Source organism: Hyperoodon ampullatus, assembly GCF_949752795.1.
Source record: "Hyperoodon ampullatus genome assembly, chromosome: 6".
In the NCBI taxonomy this organism is placed as follows: domain Eukaryota; kingdom Metazoa; phylum Chordata; class Mammalia; order Artiodactyla; family Ziphiidae; genus Hyperoodon; species Hyperoodon ampullatus.
In genome coordinates, this window is record NC_136919.1 from 56,334,969 (window position 1) to 56,357,415 (window position 22,447).

The 22,447-nt window shown below is 37.9% G+C and overlaps 1 protein-coding gene across 1 annotated transcript; it reads left to right on the forward strand.

The window, feature by feature from the left end:
• Positions 1-650: 650 nt before the first annotated feature.
• Positions 651-1,209, forward strand: IFNE (interferon epsilon; the record flags this gene model as incomplete). The annotated part of the gene is given in 2 exon segments (XM_079706361.1): positions 651-1,181; positions 1,183-1,209. Coding segments are annotated over 2 exon segments (558 nt in total).
• Positions 1,210-22,447: the final 21,238 nt, after the last annotated feature.

A 22,447-nucleotide genomic window follows, 5' to 3' on the forward strand; every position in this document is an offset into this window, starting at 1 on the left:
CCCCTTAGGAAGGCGACCTTGCCTGAGACAATACATTTTTTGCTAATAATTTTCTTTTTTCTGCCCCCTTTCTACCTTTAAAAACCTTTCCTTTTCTACAGCTTGGTGGAGCCAGTTTGACCTTTAATTTTACTCAGTTAAATTTTTGTTGTTTAATTTTTGCCCCTGAGTGCCTTACAGGTGCTGCTAAGCCTCTGATACATATAACTCTATGAAAGACTACTACTTTAAGAAGAAACATTTACTCTCAATAAAAGAACTTTAATAAGCTTGACCAAATGACTAAATATTTAGAAAGCATATTGTGTTGAGTGAAACTGTGTGTGCAATAAATAATGAGAGTAATAGAAGATCATTTTGGATGACTGGTCTGTAATTGTCTCAAGGAACACATACAAAGAAAACAAATTCTTCTGATTACTTCCTCAAACAGCCAACACAATGGGGAAAGTGGAGGAAATGTCCCATGAACAGTATGAAAAGGGAACCAGAAAGCCTAACATGTAAACTTTGAGAAATGACAGCATTAGAAACAAAACTGCAAAAGAGATCCCCTTCCAGAATAATCTGAGATGCACGAAAGACATAGTCACTAGAGTTGGAGCCTTATCAAGTCTGTACAGAGATGAGTGGAGTATTTGACCTTCACCATGATTAACAAGCCTTTCTTTGAAATTGTGTTGGTGCTGTTGGCTTCTTCCTCTGTCTGCTCCCGAGAGCTGAAACTGGTTCTTTTCCAACAAAAGAGAGTGAACAGAGAGAGTTTAAAACTCTTGAATAAATTGCAGACCTCTTCAATTCAGCAGTGTCTACCACACAGGAAAAACTTCCTGCTTCCCCAGAAGTCTATGAATCCTCACCAGTACCAGAAAGGACAAGCACTGGCCATTCTTCATGAGATGCTTCAGCAGATCTTCAATGTATTCAGGGCAATTATTTCTCTGAATGGTTGGGAGGAAACCCACATGGAGAAGCTCCTCATTGAACTTCATCAACAGCTGAAATACCTAGAAGCGCTCATGAGACGGCAAGCAGAGCAGGAAAGAGACACCTTGGGCAGTGAGAACCTTAGATTACAGGTTAAAATATATTTCCAAAGGATACGTGATTACCTGGAAAACCAGGACTATAGCACCTGTGCCTGGACCATTGTCCAAGTAGAAATCAACCGATGTCTGTTCTTTGTGTTCCGACTCACAGGAAAGCTGAGCAAACAAGGAATGGAAAGTTGAACCATGTGCAGGCTTTAAAAGCATAGGGTATGTGGAGGGGTGGTAGGATTTCTCCAGACACTATTATTTCTTTTTGTTTTAAAATGGTAGTATTGCTTTGGTTTTGTGTGTGTATATATATGTATGTATGTATATATATATATATATATATATATATATATTGGTCTGTGCTTTAAGATGATGCACATTGACTACAAGTGTTTTTATTTTGTAATGTCACTTTGTATTTTCTATCAATCTGAAATTTTTATGAGTTGAAATGAGCCATTAATATTTCATAATTCTTCAAATGGGTATATTTTCATAAAAGTTGGCCAAGTAGATATAATGAAATATGTCTCCACTATAATACTTTCCTTATCATAGAATATCTATCCCAATGATTTCTTTATTTGCCGGAAATTGGTAGGAGCAATGAGAAATACTAGGAATAATTTGTATTGCAAGATCTGAAAATATCATCACACACTGAATATTTGTTACAGGTGACACAATAGAAGTAAAGCCAAAGGACATGAACAAGCAGTTTGCAGAGGAAAACATAAATGCATGAAAAGAGGTTCAACCTCATGCATAATAATAAAAAATAGAAATTAAAAGTGACTAACGTGCCATTTATAACCTATCAGATAGGTGAAACTGCCGAGTTCGGTTTTAAAAACACTCTTATGGAGACTTTGGGGAGGGATGCTCTTATAATTTGCCAGAGTCCTGGAAATTGGCACGATCACTGTGGAGGCAATTTGATGAAATCTATTAAAATTACAGATGCATATAGTCTTTTATTCATCAAGTGCAGGTCTGAAATGTGTCCTATAAAAATACTTGCCTCCATGTGAAATGACTTACATACAGTATTATTCATTGCAATGTTATATATAATATCAAAAGACAGAAAATCACCCAGATCCTTCCAGTTAGAGATAGTTAAGTCATATTCACATAAAGGAAAACTGTTCAGCTGGAGGAAAGAATTGAGTTCTCTTCCTATACTGAAAAAAAAAAAGCAAGATGCAGACTGTATATATAAAATGCTACATTTGAGATTAAAATGTAAAACACATTTTATATTTGACCTTACTTAGGTATGACTAAATAAAGAATATACAGGGAATAAAGTACAATGATGATAACCTGTATTTAGTGGAGTGGGGTAGGGAGAGAAACTAAGGGAGGAGAACAGGGTGGAAGAGGACTTACAGCATATTTTTGTATTTTAATTTTTAGCCATTTGAATGTTACAAATTAAAATAATAAAATATATCTAACAAGTCACAGTAATCAGAAATATACATGGAGGAGTCTTGTTGGTGAAAGGAAGTGTTTGGTGAAGGTTAGAAGAAACAGGACTGAGCCAGCCTGCCCTTGGGGTGGCCCGGAGGAGGGCTAGATGGAAGGAGAGCTGGATAGAAGGGCGCTCATGCCAAACGAGAGGAGATGCTGGTGATGAAGGGATTCCAGCTCTTCCACCCAGGAGCTCCCCAAAATTGTCATGGAACAAATGTGAGGCCAGAGAAACTGAAGGTCACTGAGGCTTGTTAACTTTCCCACAGTCACAGCGACTTTTGCCCAATGTGAGAAGCATAGCCGTGGCCCAAAAATCTGGTGCTCATTCTACTACTTTATGTCATGTTCTGCTTCAGATTCATTGTATAATTCTAGTTAAAAGTTATCACTGGCTGTAAAAGCTTGCTGAGGAACATATTCCATTTCAGTTTAATTAATGTAAGTATATTAACTATTGGCCAGTGCTTCCAGATTTGGATTGAAAGGAACGAGGAGGAACCGAATAGGATCCTGAGACTGAGGCAGGGTCAGCTGCAGTAGTGGAAGAGGTTGAGGAAGCAGAGGCTGGGCAGTCAGGAAGAAGTCTTTGTTGGCTTCACATTTTCAGCCCACGGGTTGACCTACTTACCTTCAAGTTCACGCAGAGGTAGGGAAGTGGAGAAAGGAGAAGTATTTATCACACTCAGCTGTGTTTACAGGTTATTTGCTTCTCATGTCTTCAATTTTTGTTGTTTTCTTTAAACCAGGAACCTTTCAGAACCAAATCCATCATTTAGCATGTTATTCAGTTCTCTAGTTAATCTTGCAAGGTAATTTCTGTTATTCTTTCCTCAGGTGAGGAGAACAAGACTTTAAAAGTCAAGTACGTAACTTGCTCAAAGTAACGCAGCAAGCCACAGAGCTAGCAAATGCCAGAGCAAAATTTCCTCCCAAGTCTGCGTGCCTTGAAAGCCTGCGTTGTATTCTAGTCACCACAAACCTGAACGGCATTGTGCAATATCACTGGGAAATATATAATGATGACAGTCATGATAATAATTTGCTCCTGGCTTTCCTTATTCAAGTTCGTGTACTCTCACAGTCTTGAATTACAGAAAGGATATTTTCTCCCCTGGACATTTTTTTCTTCAGAACTAAGGTGAACAGAATGGAGAAGCTGCCAAGTGGAAACTTAAAGCAGATGATACTCATATTTAGAAGCTAGAACCAATACTTTACATGCTAATGTTTCCCCAAACATTTAGCTTAAGTTGACATCCTGCTTGTATAACTGTTTTAACTGCATAATACAAACTAAAAATTGCTTGCTTTTAAATATATGTACCCTTTTAAAACTTTAAAACCAGAGTTCTAAGCTTGGAGATATTGAGGAAGAGAAATACTTTAAAAGACTAGACGCCCTGCTAGTAATGCATGGGTGAGCTCAGAGTAAAGGCAATTTCATTTGTACTCGCAGGCTGAGTCATCTGAATTATCATTGTTACATCTACATGTCCTGAGCTAAACAGATTACTAAATCAAAACAATGAGTTACTAAATAACAAGTACAGTATCGTATTTTTTCCAAATAAAATACGCATGAAAAATGTCTGAAAAGAAATGCATTGAAATGTTCACAGCGGTGCCATCTGGGTGATAGAATTTCCATTCTCTTACACTTTTCAGATTAAATACTTCCGTTATGAATATGGATTCATTTTGGAACCAGGAAAAATAAAATAATTTTATTTTTGAAACTAAAAAAAAGAACAAATAGGGAATTCCCTGGCGGCCCAGTGGTAAGGACTCCACACTTCCACTGCAGGAGGCACGGGTTCAATCCCTGGTCACGGAACTAAGATCCCATGTGCCACATGGGGTTGTCAGAATATAAATAAATACGTAAATACAAATATTTTTCAAAAGAACAAATATGGCCTCTTGTAGACATTTGGCTTAGTATGCTTATCATGTGTAGTAAATTAAGCCCCACCTCCAGTACATCAGAATCATCTGGAGGGCTTGTTAAAGCACAGATCACATGACTCCACCCCCACTGTTTCTGATCTAATAGGTCTGTGGTGGGGACTAAGTATTGGCATTTCTAACAATTCCTAGATGAAGTTGATGCTGTTGATCTTGTGACTACATAGTATTAACCACATCCCTATTTCTTGATAACCAAGGTAGACTTTTAATAGATGAAGGCATGGTCTCCTTGAGGTTACTGATCTCATATTTTCCCACAGTACCTGGAGAGAAATGGGCATCCTACAGATAGGAGGTAGTTTTTTTCTGTCACTGCCTTTTCACAGCAGCAGATTAAATGGCTTTTTTTCCTCTTAAAGAAGCTGTAATATCCCAGTTACACCCCATAACAATAACTGCCTTTTAAGGAAAATGATCCAAACCAAGTTTCTTTCTGTAAGAGTTTCTGTTTCTCATGCCTGTGGTTAAGTGAAATCAAAACTACAACTATAGGGGCTTCCCTGGTGGCACAGTGGTTGAGAGTCCGCCTGCCGTTGCAGGGGACGTGGGTTCATGCCCCGGTCCAGGAGGATCCCACATGCCGCAGAGCGGCTGGGCCCGTGAGCCATGGCCACACGTCCGGAGCCTGTGCTCCGCAGGGGGAGAGGCCACAACAGTGAGAGGCCTGCGTACCACACACACAAAAAAAACCTACAACTACAGCAGTAATTGATTGGACAAAGAATATGTTGTGGACACAGAGGAAACCACACTTCTGAAAGAGGATTCCCAGGTGAAAGATGACAGGTGATTCAATAATCTCTATTGAAAAATATAGATGTTTGGTAAATAAAGAGATTTGGGGTTCATTCCTGGAATTACTTTTGGCATTTAGCCCAAGTTTTCTCCCCTTTCCTGGGGTCTGCCTGTATTCAATGACTGGTTGATGTAGAGGTATAAAGACTCATACCCCTCACTCCACTTCAGAAGGGTCATCCCAGCTTCGGAGCTCCTAACTGTAATTGGCCAAGGCCACTTTGTGACTGCACTGCAACTCAACATTCTCTGTCTCAATCCTCCTGGCTTCTCTTCCCTTAAGTGTTGATCCCATAGTACTCCCTAATAAAGTCCTTGTATGGTAATTTTTGTCTCAAAGTCTGCTTTCTCAGCACCTGAACTCCAATAGCATAGCATATAGAACTTCCCTCTAGGGCTATAGAAAACCCAAACTCACATTCTATTTCTTTGGCCTGGTACATATCCTTTTTCTAATATGTGTTAATATCTCATTCTTGCTATTTATGACTCACTTAAAAATTTTCCCTTCACTGAAAGCCCTTACAGTCTGATTTCTCTGAATCTATTTGTGCCCCTGCAGATCACAACTCTTAGCATGTCACAAACTACATTGTACTATAATCAATTACTTCTCTTTCTTTCAACTAAAGTGTGGATTACTTCACGGTAGGCAAATGATTTCTTAAGTCTTTACCTGAGCACATAACAGGGACAATCTAAATATTGAATGAATGAAGAAATTTTAAATGTATTAAAGAAAAGAAGGGATATGTCAGTACCATATTGTCACGGACAGTTGTAAATGTGAGGAGACTCTGTCTAGAGATGAGAAAGTCTTGTTTACCTGCGTCTGCCAAGGGGTAAATTTTGTTTGTTTGTTTTTCAGTTTCTCTACTTTTCCTGGATGGGATATTTGGTTAAGCTATTTCTTGGAGTAAAAAGTGAAGTATCTATCTTTCTCTGATGAAAGGGTGGTTTTTAACCTTGTATATTAAGGGCATAATAAAACAACGGCATGATATGTAGGGCAGGAGCCTCTCTTCTGATTGTTCTGGTCTTCTTAGACAATCCTTTTCTGAATTCACCCTTCCTGGGCCTTTGATCCCTGTCAGCCTGGTGATGGTTAGTTGTGCTTTCAACTGCCAAGTAGTATGGAAACCACTGGTACCAACTTAAAATTTTTGTTCAGTTTATAGAAAGCTTAATATGTTGAAAAAATTATGAAGACAATACATAGAAATGGTGTAAATGGCTCAATTTTATAGTTGTATAAGGTGTAACACTCTTCCCATTGTTCTATTCAAAAGGCAACTTGTTATTGTCCAGAATGGGTGGTCACTGGATCAGTTTTTCTACCAACTATTAGTAAAGACTTGATGGCAATTTTCCTCATTTCTTTGGATTGTATTCTTGAAACATTATGGATAGGCAGGAGATAGCCAGCATGTAATGAATATTTAGAGATAAATAGCCAGAGTCACATTGCAAGTATTCAGGGAAGGGATCATAACACCAAAACAGTCCCATGGGTTTACCTTAAATGCAAGAGGAATCCAGCTTCTTAGAAGTGTGGAAACCTGTTCAGCTAAGTTTTCTTCACTGAAGGTGGAGATGTGTACCTCTTAGCAACAGTGGAGCAAATTTGAATAGAACAAAAGGCAGGTTTCCTTGACCCATAAATCATGTAACTTTTTCTGTGTAAGAGAGCTAAGTGCACATTGTTTTAGTGAAATTTATTCCCAGTTAAGTTTCAGTATAAGCCTTGTACTAAATAAGGCATAGATCCCTGGGAGAAATTTAATTATTCTAAATAACAGAGATTCATTTGGGTTCATGTCAGATGAACAAGGTGGTTATCAATCTGATCAAAACAGAGTTAGTTTGAGAGCATTAAGAACTGAATTCTAGCTGGTGTATTATTCAGTATAACAGACATTTTTTAAGTAACATCTCCTAATCTATTCTCACTCCTTGGGAGGGAGGGACAAGTGGAGGAGAAAAAGGCTGGATGGAACTGGGAAGGAAATAAGCATATTTCCAGAGCAAATTGTGCTATTACAGGAAAAATACCTTGAAGTCCCCACTTTTGTCTAGTAGAGGGGCAGAGGAAAGAGGACACACTCTCTGTGGGTGGGATAGCGTTCAGGAGCTGAAATAAAATAACAGAAATGTCCCCCAGATGCCTCTAGCTAAGTGGATTTCTACCATGAATTGAAATTAGAAGGGCAAAGAGATGAGTTTGGACATATCAGGGATTCTGTTGTAGCATTCTACAGGGAAATTGTTTCAGAAGATACCAGATCAAGGGTCCCGGGGGAAAAGGATGTTAGAATTTCCATCAGTAGGTTCATGCTGTAAGTTCTAGGCACAAAGTTCCCTGGAGCACTTGGGGTCATATCTGAGGCCTTGAACATCAAAAACCACGTGGGGTAGAGTGTAAGATTCCAGAGGAAAGATTTCTTCCCCAAAGCATTTCTCTCAGATTGTCATGTGTTGTCTTGTGCAACTAATGCCTGACATATTAAAAATAAACAAAAAGTCAAGTGAAAACAAAAAACACTTAACTGTCCTTCTCTTTCGTAGCATTCGGGGGTGTGGTTATAAGGGTTGGGCCACCGGAGATCCTAGTGTCAAACCCCATGGCCTTGTCAAAGCTGACCTTCTTCTCCCAAGCAGAATTACTGTGATTGGACCAGGTTGTGGTCCTCAGGATGTGTTCTTCTTAGAAGCTCCCTTGTCATCTCATGCAAATGGAACCCTGTGAGCCCACTCTAAGACCTCTGACAGAAGCCACACTGGTATGAATCCAAGGACAACACTAGTTAAGCTCAAGCTAGGCATCTTCAGTACATAAGGAAAAAATGTAAAATTATTATATAAATATATTTAGGCAATTCAGATGATGATATCATAGCCTGAATAAACATTGAGTAAACTGTGAAACCCATACCTAGTAACATATTTTTGAATAAATAGATACACCCCTACCAGGGTACTAGCTCTGCTTGAGCCTCAGTTCTCCCTGAGCTGGGCTCAGACTTGGGGGTATAATAATCTATGCAAGAAGGAGACCTCACAACTTCTGTACCAAAAGAGAATCTTGCTTCTCTTATGCCTGGAGAATAGGAAGGACCAGATTCCCTCAGAAGCTGATGGAAGATAGTCAGCCATGGACAAAAGACCAGGCCACTGTGTGCTCTGTGAGTAGCACCAGCAGATGTTCAGCCTTGAGGCACAGCAGATCTCATGCTATTTGGGATAAGACCTAGATGGAAAAATTCCTCACTGGACCTCATCAGCAGGTGGACAGCTGGAGATGTATTAGGGGCAGGAGAGGGAGCAAGGAGGGGCTCCTCCTGAGCAGTGAGGAACCAAGATTGGAAGGTTAGAGGACCTTCCAAGGAGTAAGCCTCTAAATGAAAGTAAGTGAATATAGCCTCTGGGAGGATATCAGGGTGGAAATCAGGAGGGGCTTCCTATCCATTAAAAAACTTGCTAAAAAATTAAGGAAATAAGGAAAATTAAAGAATAAAGGAGACCCTGGGTCTCTCCATATGGGGGTGAATGTTGACTTTCTCTGGTACCCACACAAGCAATATGGTTTGGTACCCCAGGGTTAAGAAAGGTAACTTACTGTTGCAGTGCTATTGAGAATAACACTCAGGAATCTGTTCTCAAGAGTAGAGATCAGGCCATAGAAACTGGGGTCCATGCCATGTCCTCTGAAGAGAAGGGGACCAGGATCCCACCTTCCACGATGACTGCCAGAATTACCTTAAGCACCCTGAGCAGTGCCATTCAATGGTAGCTGTGGGTGAGAATCATCTGTAAACCACCTTGCCCTTCTCCCTCATCAGCTCCAAGTCCTCATTTTATTTATTTATTTAAATATATGATACAAGCTATATACAAATTCACATACATTGAAATGTTAACAAGAGCAAAGTAAAAACCGAATGAGTATTTACAACCTCTCCCCCTCAGGTACCCTCTAAGAAAGATTGTACATCTCCTTGTTTGGTTTTTGGTCTTTTGCTCTGCTGCATTATATGTATTTATAAAGTATAGAAAGGGATGCAGAAATTGTCCCAGAAAAAATATAGAGCAATTTTCATAATATAAAGGAAGAAAACAATTGGGAGACGGATAGAAGAATGGGTCCAGAAAAGCAGTGGCAGGAATCAAAAAATGGGCAAATTACCACGTAGTCAGAGAAGATTTGAAGAGAGGGTCTCCAGGGATTTAGAAAGAGAGGTAAAGGGAAAATATCTTAAGGGGTTCTGCAGTGCAAGGGCTGGAGAAATAGGGTACAGAATGGGGTGAGCAGAATCCAGATGGAAGAGCATGGAAAAGACAGATTTTAAGAAGTTTTGTTCTGGGTTTTGAGTCCCAAAACAATCTGAATTGCATTTTCATATGACTGCAAAAAACATACTTTTTTGTTGAGACATATGTAACTTTTTATTTAAAGAGAAAGAAAGTGTTTTAATTGGAGTTTTTAAAGTTGGTACTGGCACAAAAATAAACAAAACTGCTTTAAGATTCCTTGCATACTCATGTATATATGAGAACTGATAATTGAATAATGGTTGTTTTTAAACTAAATGGGGAAAGCTTGACTGATGCAATAAATATTGTTGTGAAAATAGGATATCTGGGGAAAAAATTAGATTCCAAATCTCCCACAGTACACAAAATGAAATTTGATGTTTACAGAATAAGAGGCAATAAGAGGGTTGGCTCTGAAGGCAGATCACCTGGGTTTCAATACCAGCTTTGCCATACACTGCTTTATGGCCATGAGCATGTTACTCTGCATCTCTGTGTCTCAGGTCATCCAGCTGTTAAGTTAGTATAATAAATCACTGAATGGTTATGGTTATAAATATATGAAACAAAAACAAACCTATTAAATACTAAAAGAAATGTGTGTATAAAAAGTTTTTAAATTTTCAGATAGGAAAGCTCTTCCTGAGTGATGTGAAACACAAGGCTAAAAGGAAATGAGCAACACATTTTAATACATGAATTAAAAACAAAAGTCTCTCCAATACAGAACTATCAAAAAAATTTAAAGATGTGAAAACAATCTTAAAACATGCAATAGAATAATAATATTTTCAACATAAAAAGAGCTCAAAAAAGTTTAACCCAATAGCAACATGAGCAAGAAATATTGAGGTAATTTTCAAAAGCAGTAATAGCTACAAGTAGATAATATACATGTGCCAAATAATCAGCCTTCCTAGTGATCATGGATTTTTCATATAAATGAAAAATATGATAAAGAACAAGATAGCTTGGTGATGGTTGTGGTAAGAGCCCACACCTATACACAGTAGAAACATAAAATTTTTTTTTAATCAGTAATTAATTTGGTAAAAATTACCAAAATTTTTGAACCACTGGACTCACCAAATGCAGTTCTAGGTACTTATATTACAGAAATATTCTGTCTATACCCCTGCCCAAATATGAATACAAATTTATTTATAGCAGCCCTATTTATATAAAAGGGAATTGTAGTCAAATTAATGTGCTATTATAGAGGATTGGTTAAGTAAACACTGATCCCCTCATATTTATGGAATACTAACTACACAGCAATTAAATTCATTTAGGTAAAGAATAGTCACCTAAATCCAAGCTTGTTCATAACATATTGAATGATGTTGAATGAAAAAGCTAATTAAGGAATAAGAATGATTACACTGGGGAAAACTGATGTCTCATTATTCCTAGAGAGTGGGATTTGATGGAATGGAGGGTAGAAATGAGATCTTTAAACTCCATTTTAACTTTTGGAACCTAGGTATCTTTCCCCCTTTTTTTTTTTTCTTAGCTATGTGTTTAAAATTGACTCTTTTAAATTGTGTCCAGTATTTCTGTTTTTCTGAAAAGAAGGGGGCTTGTCTTGGCTCAGTCTCCCAAAGTTGGTACTGGAAGATGACTCCTGACTTGGTATCACCAGGGACAGTATGGAGGAACCACTTCACTGGACTCTGTTAAAAGGTGAAGGTGGAACAGACAGAATTTGGATAAAAATATTTTCCTGATAATATATAAATAAGAAAATTTTAATATGTTTCTCATTTAATGAATAAAACCATTGATATAGCTTTAAATAAGAGTAAGTAACTGACTCCTGAATGCTGATTTTTTTTCTTTACTATATGGTTTTTCATAGTAGGTTATGGATGAATAAAGTACATCCTGATTGTTTCCTCTAGCACTATTCTAGATCTTGGATCTATGTTTCTGCACCTCTTGGTATTAAATTATTTTCTCTTTAGACCAAATATTTTCACTAAAAAGGATTTCTCTAACTCAATATCTTGCTTCAAACTTACCTTTAGCACTTCCAGCAGTTGTTGAATAAGTTACAGAAGAAATTTCTCTACATGTATCTATTCCAATCAGAAGGGATGCTCTTGGATGAAATTAATATGAAGGAAGAACTTCTGGTATGCAAGTTAGGGAAGAAAGACATTGAGAAAAGGACTTCTGGTACAGAATTAGCCAAGATCTCTTACCTGCAAGAAGTATGAACCTACAACAAAACTCTACTAACTCAGAAGGATCCTGCAGCAATCCAAAAGACCATTGTGATGTTGCCAGACTAACCAGGTTAAAAAAAACTCAGAACGTTATGAACTTACTTGCATCTCTAGCTTATTTACATCTGTAGCTTTCTTGCAAATTTTTAAAATACGTATTTCAGTATCAACAAGAAAATGAGAAAGTATCTTTACACTTTGTGAAACTGCACTTCACAGAAGAAGATATAAACTGTACTTCAGAGAAGAAGATATCCAAACCATCGATAAACTTGAAAAAAAGTGATCAACATCATGACTGCTCATGGGAGGTAAATTAAAGCCAGAATCTCATACCACAACACACACACACCAGAACAGCTAAAACTAAAAATATTAAATTAAAAAATTTAAAATACTGACATACAGTTGTTGATGATGGGAGTATAAATTATTAAAACTTTTGAAAAGTGTTTGGTAGATTCTATAAAGATAAGCATGGGGCTTCCCTGGTGGCGCAGTGTTTGGGAGTCCGCCTGCCGATGCAGGGGACAAGGGTTCATGCCCCGGTCTGGGAGGATCCCACATGCCACAGAGTGGCTGGGCCCGTGAGCCATGGCTGCTGAGCCTGTGCGTCCGGAGCCTGCGCTCCGCAACGGGAGAGGCCACAACAGTGAGAGGCCCACAAACTGCTAAAAAAAAAAAAAAAAAAAAAAGATAAGCATGTATGTACCCTGTGACAAAACCACTCCTCTACTGGGCATATGTTCAATAGAAATTATTGCTTAGATCCACCAAAAGAAATGTCCAAGTATGCTCACAGAAGCCATAAGCATAGTAGCCCCTACACATGCCAAAGAAAGCAAAAGTACATTAATACTAAATTGACACATATACTTAGATCTATTCAAAAAACATAGTACATAACAATGAAAACAATGAATTATTGATACACAGAACCAATATGGATGATTTCACAGACATAGCATTGAGTGAAAAAGCTAGATATAAATAAAGTATCTGAAGTGTGTTTTCATTTATAAGAAGTTCAGAAATTGGGAAAACCAATCCATGGTGATAGAGGACTCAGAGTGGTTAGACTTATGGAGGAGTGTTCATTAATAGGGCTCAAAGGTAGTCTTACTTTTACCTTAAGGAACTGTATTTTCTACTTACTATAATAATTTTGCTTCCTTTTGTTTGCTTCATATTTATCGTTATTATTCCACCACAATATTAAATACTAGAAGGGAGGTAGACATTGTTGTCTTTTACCTGATTTTTAGGAAGAATACAGGCCTATCTTCTTTATTGTGCTTCGCAGATACTGCATTTTTTACAAATGGAAGATTTGTGACAACCTGGCGTTGAGCAAGTCTATCAGCACCATTTTTCAAACTTTGTGTCTCTGTGTCACATTTTGGTAATTCTCACAATATTTCAAAGTTTTTCATTATTATTATATTTGTTATGGTGATTCATGATCAGTGATCTTTGATGTTACTATTGCACAAATTATGACTCACTGAAGGCTCAGATGATGGTTAGCATTTTTAGCAATAAAGTATTTTTTAATTTAGGTATGTGCATCATTTTTTTAGACATAAAATGTTATTGCACACTTAATAGACTACAGTATAATATAAACATAACTTAGATGCACTGAGAAACCAAAAAATTGGTGTGACTCACTTTATTGCAATATTGACTTTATTGCAGTGGTCTGAAACTGAACCTGCAAGATCTCTGAGGTACGCCTGTATTCCAGTTTATCATTTCTCCTGTTTATAAAGAAAGCTGCTTGATATTATTCTCATGTTTCTGTTTATTTCTCATCAGTTTGGAATTTTTAAAGATGATGCATATAATTTCTTTTTTTTACAAATATCACATCAAAATATTTGAGATGAAAGTTTATTTTTCTCATGTTAAATACTGATGAATAGATTTTTTTGAATTGTTCCCAGGAGTTGGATCAAAAATCCATGTTACTGGTTGCCTTATCAATTATGGTAACCAACTTAGAAAAAAATTATACAAAAATCTTCCAAGTGCCATTGTATTAAAAAATTAAATATATTTACAAAAATCTAGAATAAGTAAATAATGTAAAAGTGAAGAGAAAAGGTAAGCTTTAAAATGGCTATGTCAGCCTGTGTTGTTATATACTACGTAATCTGACCATATCAGGCATCCAATATAATTTAAGGGAAGTTCTGGAATTTTTTCCATTCTGATTTTAATAACATATCTTTGTCCTCTGGTTTCTCTTTACTAAGAAGTATATTTGAATGGCTGAGTGCTGGTAAAAAAAATAAGTCTTAATTGTGTTCATTAAGGATGAACATAACATGGTGTTATGTTAACTAACCAAATGCACTAAGACATATGAATACCTGGACTTAATTTATTTGCTTACTGTTGACACGGTAAGCAAGTACCTTCTATGACTAATGTTATTCTGCCCTCTACTGGTTCAAATTGAAATCCCCAATTTAGATACACTCCAGGAAAACAGCTTTAAGGTAGAATTTTAATGAAATTTTCCCCTTAAAAAGAAAACAAAGGAGATTGGTTCAAGATGGCGGAGTAGAAGGATGTGAGTTCACCTCCTCTTGTAAGAGCACCAAAATCACAGCTAACGGCTGAACAACCATCAAAAGGAAGATACCCCACATCCAAAGACAAAGGAGAAGTTGCAGTGAGACAGTAGGAGGGGCGCAATCACTATAAAATCAAATCCCATACCCGCTGGGTGAGCGACCCACAAATTGGAGAACAATTATACCACAGAAGTTCTCCCACTGGAGTGAAGGTTCTGAGCCCCTCGTCAGGATTCCCAGCTTGGGAGTCTGGCAAGGGAACTAGGAGTCCCCAGGGAATCTGACTTTGAAGGTCAGTGGGATTGGACTGCAGAACTTCCACAGGACTTGGGGAAACAGAGACTCCACTCTTGGAGGGCACACACAAAGTCTTGTGTGCACCAGGACTAAGGGAAAGGAGCAGTGACCCCATAGGAGACTGAATCAAACCTACCTGCTAGTGTTGGAGGGTCTCCTGCAGAGGCAGCAGGCGGCTGTGGCTCATTGCAGGGACAAGGACACTGGCAGCAACAGTTCTGGGAAGTACCCATTGGCATGAGCCCTCCCAGAGGCCGCCACTAGCCCCACCATATAGCCTGTAGGCTCCAGTGATGGGTCACCTCAGGCCAAAGAACTAACAGGGAGGGAAAACAGCCCCACCCATCAGCAGACAAGGGGATTAAAGTTTTACTGAGCATAGCCCTGCCCACCAGAGCAAGACCCAGCTATACCCACCACCGGTCCATCCCATCAGGAAGCTTGCACAAGCCTCTTGGATAGTCTCATCCACCAGAGGTCAGACAGCAGAAGCAAGAAGAACTATAATCCTGCAACCTGCAGAACAAAAACAACAATCACAGAAAGTTAGAAAAAATGAAAAGGCAAAGGATTATGTCCCAGATGAAGGAACAAGATAAAACCCCAGAAAAACAACTAAATGAAGTGGAGATAGGCAACCTTCCAGAAAAGGAATTCAGAATAATGATAGTGAAGATGATCCAGGATCTTGGGAAAAGAATGGAGGCAGTGATTGAGGAGAGGCAGGAAATGTTTAACAAAGACCTAGAAGAGCTAAAGAACAAACAGATGAACTGAAATGAAAAATACACTAGAAGGAATCAATAGCAGAATAACTGAGGCAGAAGAACGGGTAAATGACCTGGAAGACAGAATGGTGGAAATCACTGCCATGGAACAGAATAAAGAAAAAAGAATGAAAAGAAATGAAGATAGCCTAAGAGACCTCTAGGACAACATTAAATGCACCAACATTCTCATTGTAGGAGTCCCAGAAGGAGAAGAGAGAAAGGACCTGAGAAAATATTTGAAGAGATAATAGCTGAACTCCTCCCTAACCTGGGAAAGGAAACAGTCAACCAAGTCCAGGAAGTGCAGAGATTCCCAGGCATGATAAATCCAAGGAGGAACATGTCAAGACACATAGTAATCAAACTGACAAAAATTAAAGACAAAGAAAAAATACTGAAAGCAACAAGGGAAGAACAACAAATAACATACAAGGGAACTCCCATAAGATTATCAGCTAATTTCTCAGCAGAAACTCTGCAAACCAGAAAGGAGTGGCACCATATATTTAAAGTGATGAAAGGGAAGAACCTACAACCAAGAATACTCTACCCAGCAAGGCTCTCATTCAGATTTGATGGAGAAATCAAAAGCTTTACAGACAAGCAAAAGCTAAGAGAATTCAGTACCACCAGACCAGCTTTGCAACAAATAGTAAAGGAACTTCTCAAGGCAGGAAACACAAGAGAAGAAAAAGACCTATGAGAACAAACCCAAAACAATTAGAAAATGGTAATAGGAACATACATATCAATAATTACCTTAAATGTAGATGGATTAAGTGCTCCAACCAAAAGACATAGACTGGCTGAGCGGATACACAAAGAAAACCTGTGTATAGGCTGCCTACAAGAGACCCACCTCAGACCTAGAGACACAGACAGACTGAAAGTGAGGAGGTGGAAGAAGGCATTCCATGCAAATGTAAATCAAAGGAAAGGTGGAGTAGCAATGCTCATTTCAGACGAAATAGACTTTAAAATAAAGACTGCTATAAGAGACAAAGAAGGACACTACATAATGATCAAGGGATCAATCCAAGAAGACGATATAACAATTGTAAATATATATGCATCCAGCATAGGAACACCTCAATATATAAGGCAAGTACTAACATCTATAAAGGGAGAAATCAACAGTAGCACAATAATAGTGGGGGACTGTAACACCCCACTTTCATCAATGGACAAATCATCCAGACAGAAAATCAATAAGGAAACACAGGCCTTAAATGACACATTAGACCAGATGGATTTAGTTGATATTTATAGAGTACTCCATCCAAAAGCAGCAGAATACACATTCTTCTCAAGTGCACATGGAACACTCTCCACATGTTGGGCCACAAGGCGAGCCTCAGTAAATTTAAGAAAATTGAAATCATATCAAGCATCTTTTCTGATCACAACACTATGAGGTTAGAAATAAACTACAAGAAAAAACTATAAAAAACACAAACAGGCTTCCCTGGTGGCACAGTGGTTGAGGATCTGCCTGCCAATGCAGGGGACACGGGTTCGAGCCCTGGTCTGGGAAGATCCCACATGCCGCAGAGCAACTAGGCCCGTGAGCCACAACTACTGAGCCTGAGCATCTGGAGCCTGTGCTCTGCAACAAGAGAGGCCGCGACAGTGAGAGAGGCCCGCGCACTGCGAAGAAGAGTGGCCCCCGCTCGCCACAACTAGAGAAAGCCCTCACACAGAAATGAAGACCCAACACAGCCAAAAATAAATAAATAAATAAATAAATTTTAAAAACCCACAAACACATGGAGGCTAAACAATATGCTACTAAACAACCAATGGATCACTGAAGAAATTGAAGAGGAAATCATAAATTCCTAGAGACAAATGAAAATGGAAGCACAATGATCCAAAACCTGTGGGATGCAGCAAAAGTGTTCTAAGAAGGAAGTTTATAGCAATACAGGCTTACCTCAGGAAATGAGAAGAATCTCAAATAACAACCTCAACTTACACCTAAAGCAACTAGAGAAAGAAGAACAAACAAAACCTAAAGTTAGTAGAAGGAGAGAAATCATAAAGATCAGAACAGAAATAAATGAAATAGAGACAAAGAAAACAATAACACAGATCAATGAAACAAAAAGCTGGTTCTTTGAAAAAAATAAACAAAATTATAAACCTTTAACCAGACTCATCAAGAAAAAAAGGGAGAGGACTCAAATCAATAAAATTAGAAATGAAAAAGGAGAAGTTACAACTGACACCACAGAAATACAAAGGATCATAAGAGAATACTACAAGCAACTGTATACCAATGAAATGGACAACCTGGAAGAAATGGACAAATTTTTAGAAAGGTACAGTCTCCCAAGACTGAACCAGGAAGTAATAGAAAATATGAACAGACCAATCACAAGCACTGAAATTGAACCTGTGATTTTAAAACTCCCAGCAAACAGAAGTACCAGACCTGATGGCTTCACAGGCAAATTCTATCAAACATTTAGAGGAGAGCTAACACCTACCCTTCTGAAACTGTTCCAGAAAATTGCAGAGGAAGGAAAACCCCCAAACTCATTCTATGAGGCCACCATCATCCTGATACCAAAACCAGACAAAGATACCACACAAAAAAAGAAAATTACAGGGCAATATCACTGATTAACATAGATGCAAAACCCCTCAACAAAATACTAGCAATCCGAATCCAACAATACATTAAAAGGATCATATACCATGATCAAGTGGATTTATCCCAGGGATGCAAGGATTTTTCAGTATTCTCAAATCAATAAGTATGATACCCCACATCAACAAATTGAAGAATAAAAACCATGTGATCATCTCAATAGATGCAGGAAAGTCTTTTGACAAAATTCACCCATTTATGATAAGAACTCTCCAGAAAGTGGGCATAGAGGGAATCTACCTCAACATAATAAAGGCTATATATGACAAACCTACAGCCAATGTCATACTCAATGATGAAAAGCTGAAAGCATTTCCTGTAAGATCAGGAGCAAGACAAGGATGTCCACTCTCGCCACTTTTATTCAACATAGTTTTGAAAGTCCTAGCTGTGGCAATCAGAGAAGAAAGAGAAATAAAAGGAATCCAAATTGGAAAAGAAGAAGTTAAATTGTCACTGTTTCCAGATGACATGATACTATACATAGAAGATCCTAAAGAGGCTACCAGAAAACTACTAGAGCTCATCAATGAATTCAGTAAAGTTGCAGGTTACAAAATTAATACACAGAAATCTGTTGCATTTCTATACACTAACAACAAAAGATCAGAAAGAGAAATTCAAGAAATAATCCCATTTACTCTTGCATCAAAAAGAATAAAATACCTAGGAATAAACCTACCTAAGGAAACAAAAGACCTATACTCTGGAAACTGTAAGATGCTGATGAAAGAAATCAAAGAAGACACTAGCAGATGGGAAGATATACCATGTTTGTGGATTGGAAGAATCAATATTGTCAAAATGACTGTACTACTGAAGGCAATCTACAGATTCAATGTAATCCCTATCAAATTACCAATGGCATTTTTCATAGAACTAGAACAAAAAAATCTTGAAATTTGTGTGGAGACACAAAAGACCCCAAATAGCCAAAGCAATCTTGAGAAAACAAAATGGAGCTGGAGGAATCAGGCTCCCTGACTTCAGACTATACTACAAAGCTATAGTCATCAAAATATAATGGTACTGGCACAAAAACAGAAATATAGGTCAATGGAACAGGATAGAAAGCCCAGAAATACACCTATACACCTATGGCCAATTAATCTATGACAAAGGAGGCAAGACTACACAATGGTGGAAAGACAGTCTCTTCAACAAATAGTGCTAGGAAAACTGGACAGCTACATGTAAAAAAATGAAATTAGATCATTCTTTAACACCATACACAAAAATAAGTTCAAAACGGATTAAATACCTAAATGTGAGACTAGACACTATAAAACTCCTAGAGGAAAACATAGGTAGAACTCTCTTTGACATAAATTTCAGCAATATCTTTTTCAGTCCATCTCTCAGAATAATGGAAGTAAAAACAAAAATAAATGGGACCTAATTAAACTCAAAAGCTTTTTCACAGCAAAGGAAACCATAAACAAAATGAAAAGACAACCCACAGATTAGGAGAAAGTATTTGCAAATGATGTGACTGACAAGGGATTAGTCTCCAAAATTTCCAAACAGCTCATGAGGCTTAATATCATCAAAACAAGGAACCCAATCAAAAAATGGCAGAAGACCTAAATAGACATGTCTCCAAAGAAGACATACAGATGGCCAAGAGGCACATGAAAAGACGTTCAACATCACTAATTATTAGAGAAATACAAATCCAAACTACAATGAGATATCACCTCACACCAGTCAAAATGGCTGTCATCAAAAAATCCACAAACAATAAATGCTGGAGAGGGTGTGGAGAGAAGGGAACCCGTCTACATTGTTGGTGGGAATGTAAATTGGTACAGCCGCTATGGAGAACAGTATGGAAGTTCCTTAAAAAACTAAAAATAGAGCTACCATATGACCCTGGGCACATATCTGGAGAAAAGCATGGTCCAAAAGGATACATGCACCCCCATGTTCATTGCAGCAGTGTTGACAATACCCAAGACATGGAAGCAACCTAAATGTCCATCGACAGAGGAATGGATAAAGAAGATGTGGTATATACATACAATGGAATATTACTCAGCCATTAAAAAGAATGAAATAATGCCATTTGCAGCAACATGGGTGGACCTAGAGATTGTCATATTGAGTGAAGTCAGTCAGACAGAGAAAAACAAATATCGTATATTAACGCATATATGTGGAATCTAGAAAAAAAGTACAGGTGAACCGGTTTGCAAGGCAGAAATAGAGACACAGATGTAGAGAACAAACGTAGGGACACCAATGGGGGAAAGAGGGTGGGGGGGTGATGGTGGTGGGATGAACTGGGAGATTGGGATTGACATGTATATACTAATATGTATAAAATAGATAACTAATAAGAATCTGCTGTATAAAAAAATAAAGTGAATGCTTTCACTCAAGTCCTATTTTAAAAACCCTTTAAAAAATAAAATGGATAACCAACAAGGACCTACTGTATATCACAGGGAACTCTGCTCCATGTTATGTGGCATCCTGGATGGGAGGGGAGTTTGGAGGAGAATGGATACATGCATATGTATGGCTGAGCCCCTTTTCTGTGCACCTGAAACTATCACAACATTGTTAGTTGGCTATACTCCAATATAAAATAGTTTTTAAAAAATCATGAAAAAAAACAAGCAAAAAATAAAACAGTATGGAAAATTTGATGTATATACATCATCAAATAATCAGAGCAGAAATATTTTGATCCATGTAAGATTTCAGGTTTACATTGCTTAGCACATTATGTCGTTCAAAAGCTTTCAAAACTGCAACATTTCAACTCGGTTTTAAGCTTTCACAACCAACAATAGCTTCATCAGTAGAGCTCAACAATAGCTTCCCCATACCATTTTTTGAGCAGAGTAACTTATCTTCAAGCCTTAAGAGAGTAACATTTCTCAAAGCCAGACATGGAACATACAACATATTCAGACATAAAAAAAAAAGCTGACAAACTCTTAATATTCTAAGTGCTTTGTATACACTATTTCCTTGTAGACACTAGGTTTTTTGCTGCTGTAGCCGAATAGCTTTCAACACACACACAAGAACAAAGGCACACGCGTGAACCACCCCCCTACCCTCCGACACACACACACATATACAGGCATCCATGTGTGAATGATACAGACTGGCTTCTAGACCAGCTAACCCAAATTCTCCAGATACTCACGACTGTTTATGCCCAGGTTATTTGTTGACCATCTGAATAGTCAGGTGGCACTGACTGCATTCCCCCACTCTCCAGCCATTATCTCTGCAGGATGTTCTCCTATACTAAGCATTTTCCACTTGGGATGGATGTGGCTATAAACACATGTGCTTTTCAGTGGTGCTTTGTAACTGCAGCTTGCCTGCACATATTTTCATCTTTCTTTTATAGATATAACCAAAGGCATAAGTTTAGATAAGAGGCAATATCAGAACAGAATCAATATACCATGGATGAGAGCTCCCCAGGTCTGTGACTCAAGCACTGCTGTTTTATTCTTGCAGTCTCCATTCCTAGTTCTTGTCTATAAAAGCATGTCCAGCTCTTCATTGGTCCGTATCCTCAAATTTGTTACGATAAAAGTGTGGACTTAGCATTCTTTGACTTATGTCAGGTGCCTGCAGATTCTCCCTCATCCCAAGAACTTAATACGTCCATTGGTCCTGAACAAAGATGCTTCACTGAGATTCAGCCCCAATATCAGCTGGGGAAATATAGGTATTCTTGTTTCCAGTGTAGGTCTCACATGGGAAAACATCAACTCCATTGCAGTTTCTGTGTGCATTGATTTAGATTTAAAAATTGAACACATGAGCACATAACTTTTGAGAAATTGCATGTATGTTTACAAAATAAAGTTTTATACATTGTAATGAGAACATTTTGTTCTATAAGATATAAATAACATGTAGAAAATAAATATGTGATAAATTTAAAGCCGTCAGCCTTATGATCATTGAATATAATTCATATTTCTCTGCTTTTAAGGTCACCATTATTGATTCTAGGCTTCAGTTTTCAGTTGGTAAAGGAACTTCTAAAATGCATGAAAACCTGAACTTTGTAAGGATCATTTTGTCACCATTTTGTGAAAGCTTAGTTTTCTCTTTTTCTTTAATTTCTTTTACAAGTTTGTTAATGAAGAGAAAGCACCTGTTGATTCCCACTGCGACAGTTTGTTAAACATGGGGTCTGTATTCTTCCCTCTTTAGGGAAAGGTTCATTCCTTGAAAGTAACTCTTCATAACCAGTCTTGAATCCTCACTTCTAGCAAGTTCTCTTCTAAATCTCTCTCTTGTCCCAAACACATCTCCAGCTGTTCTGCTACTGATGATGTCCAACATG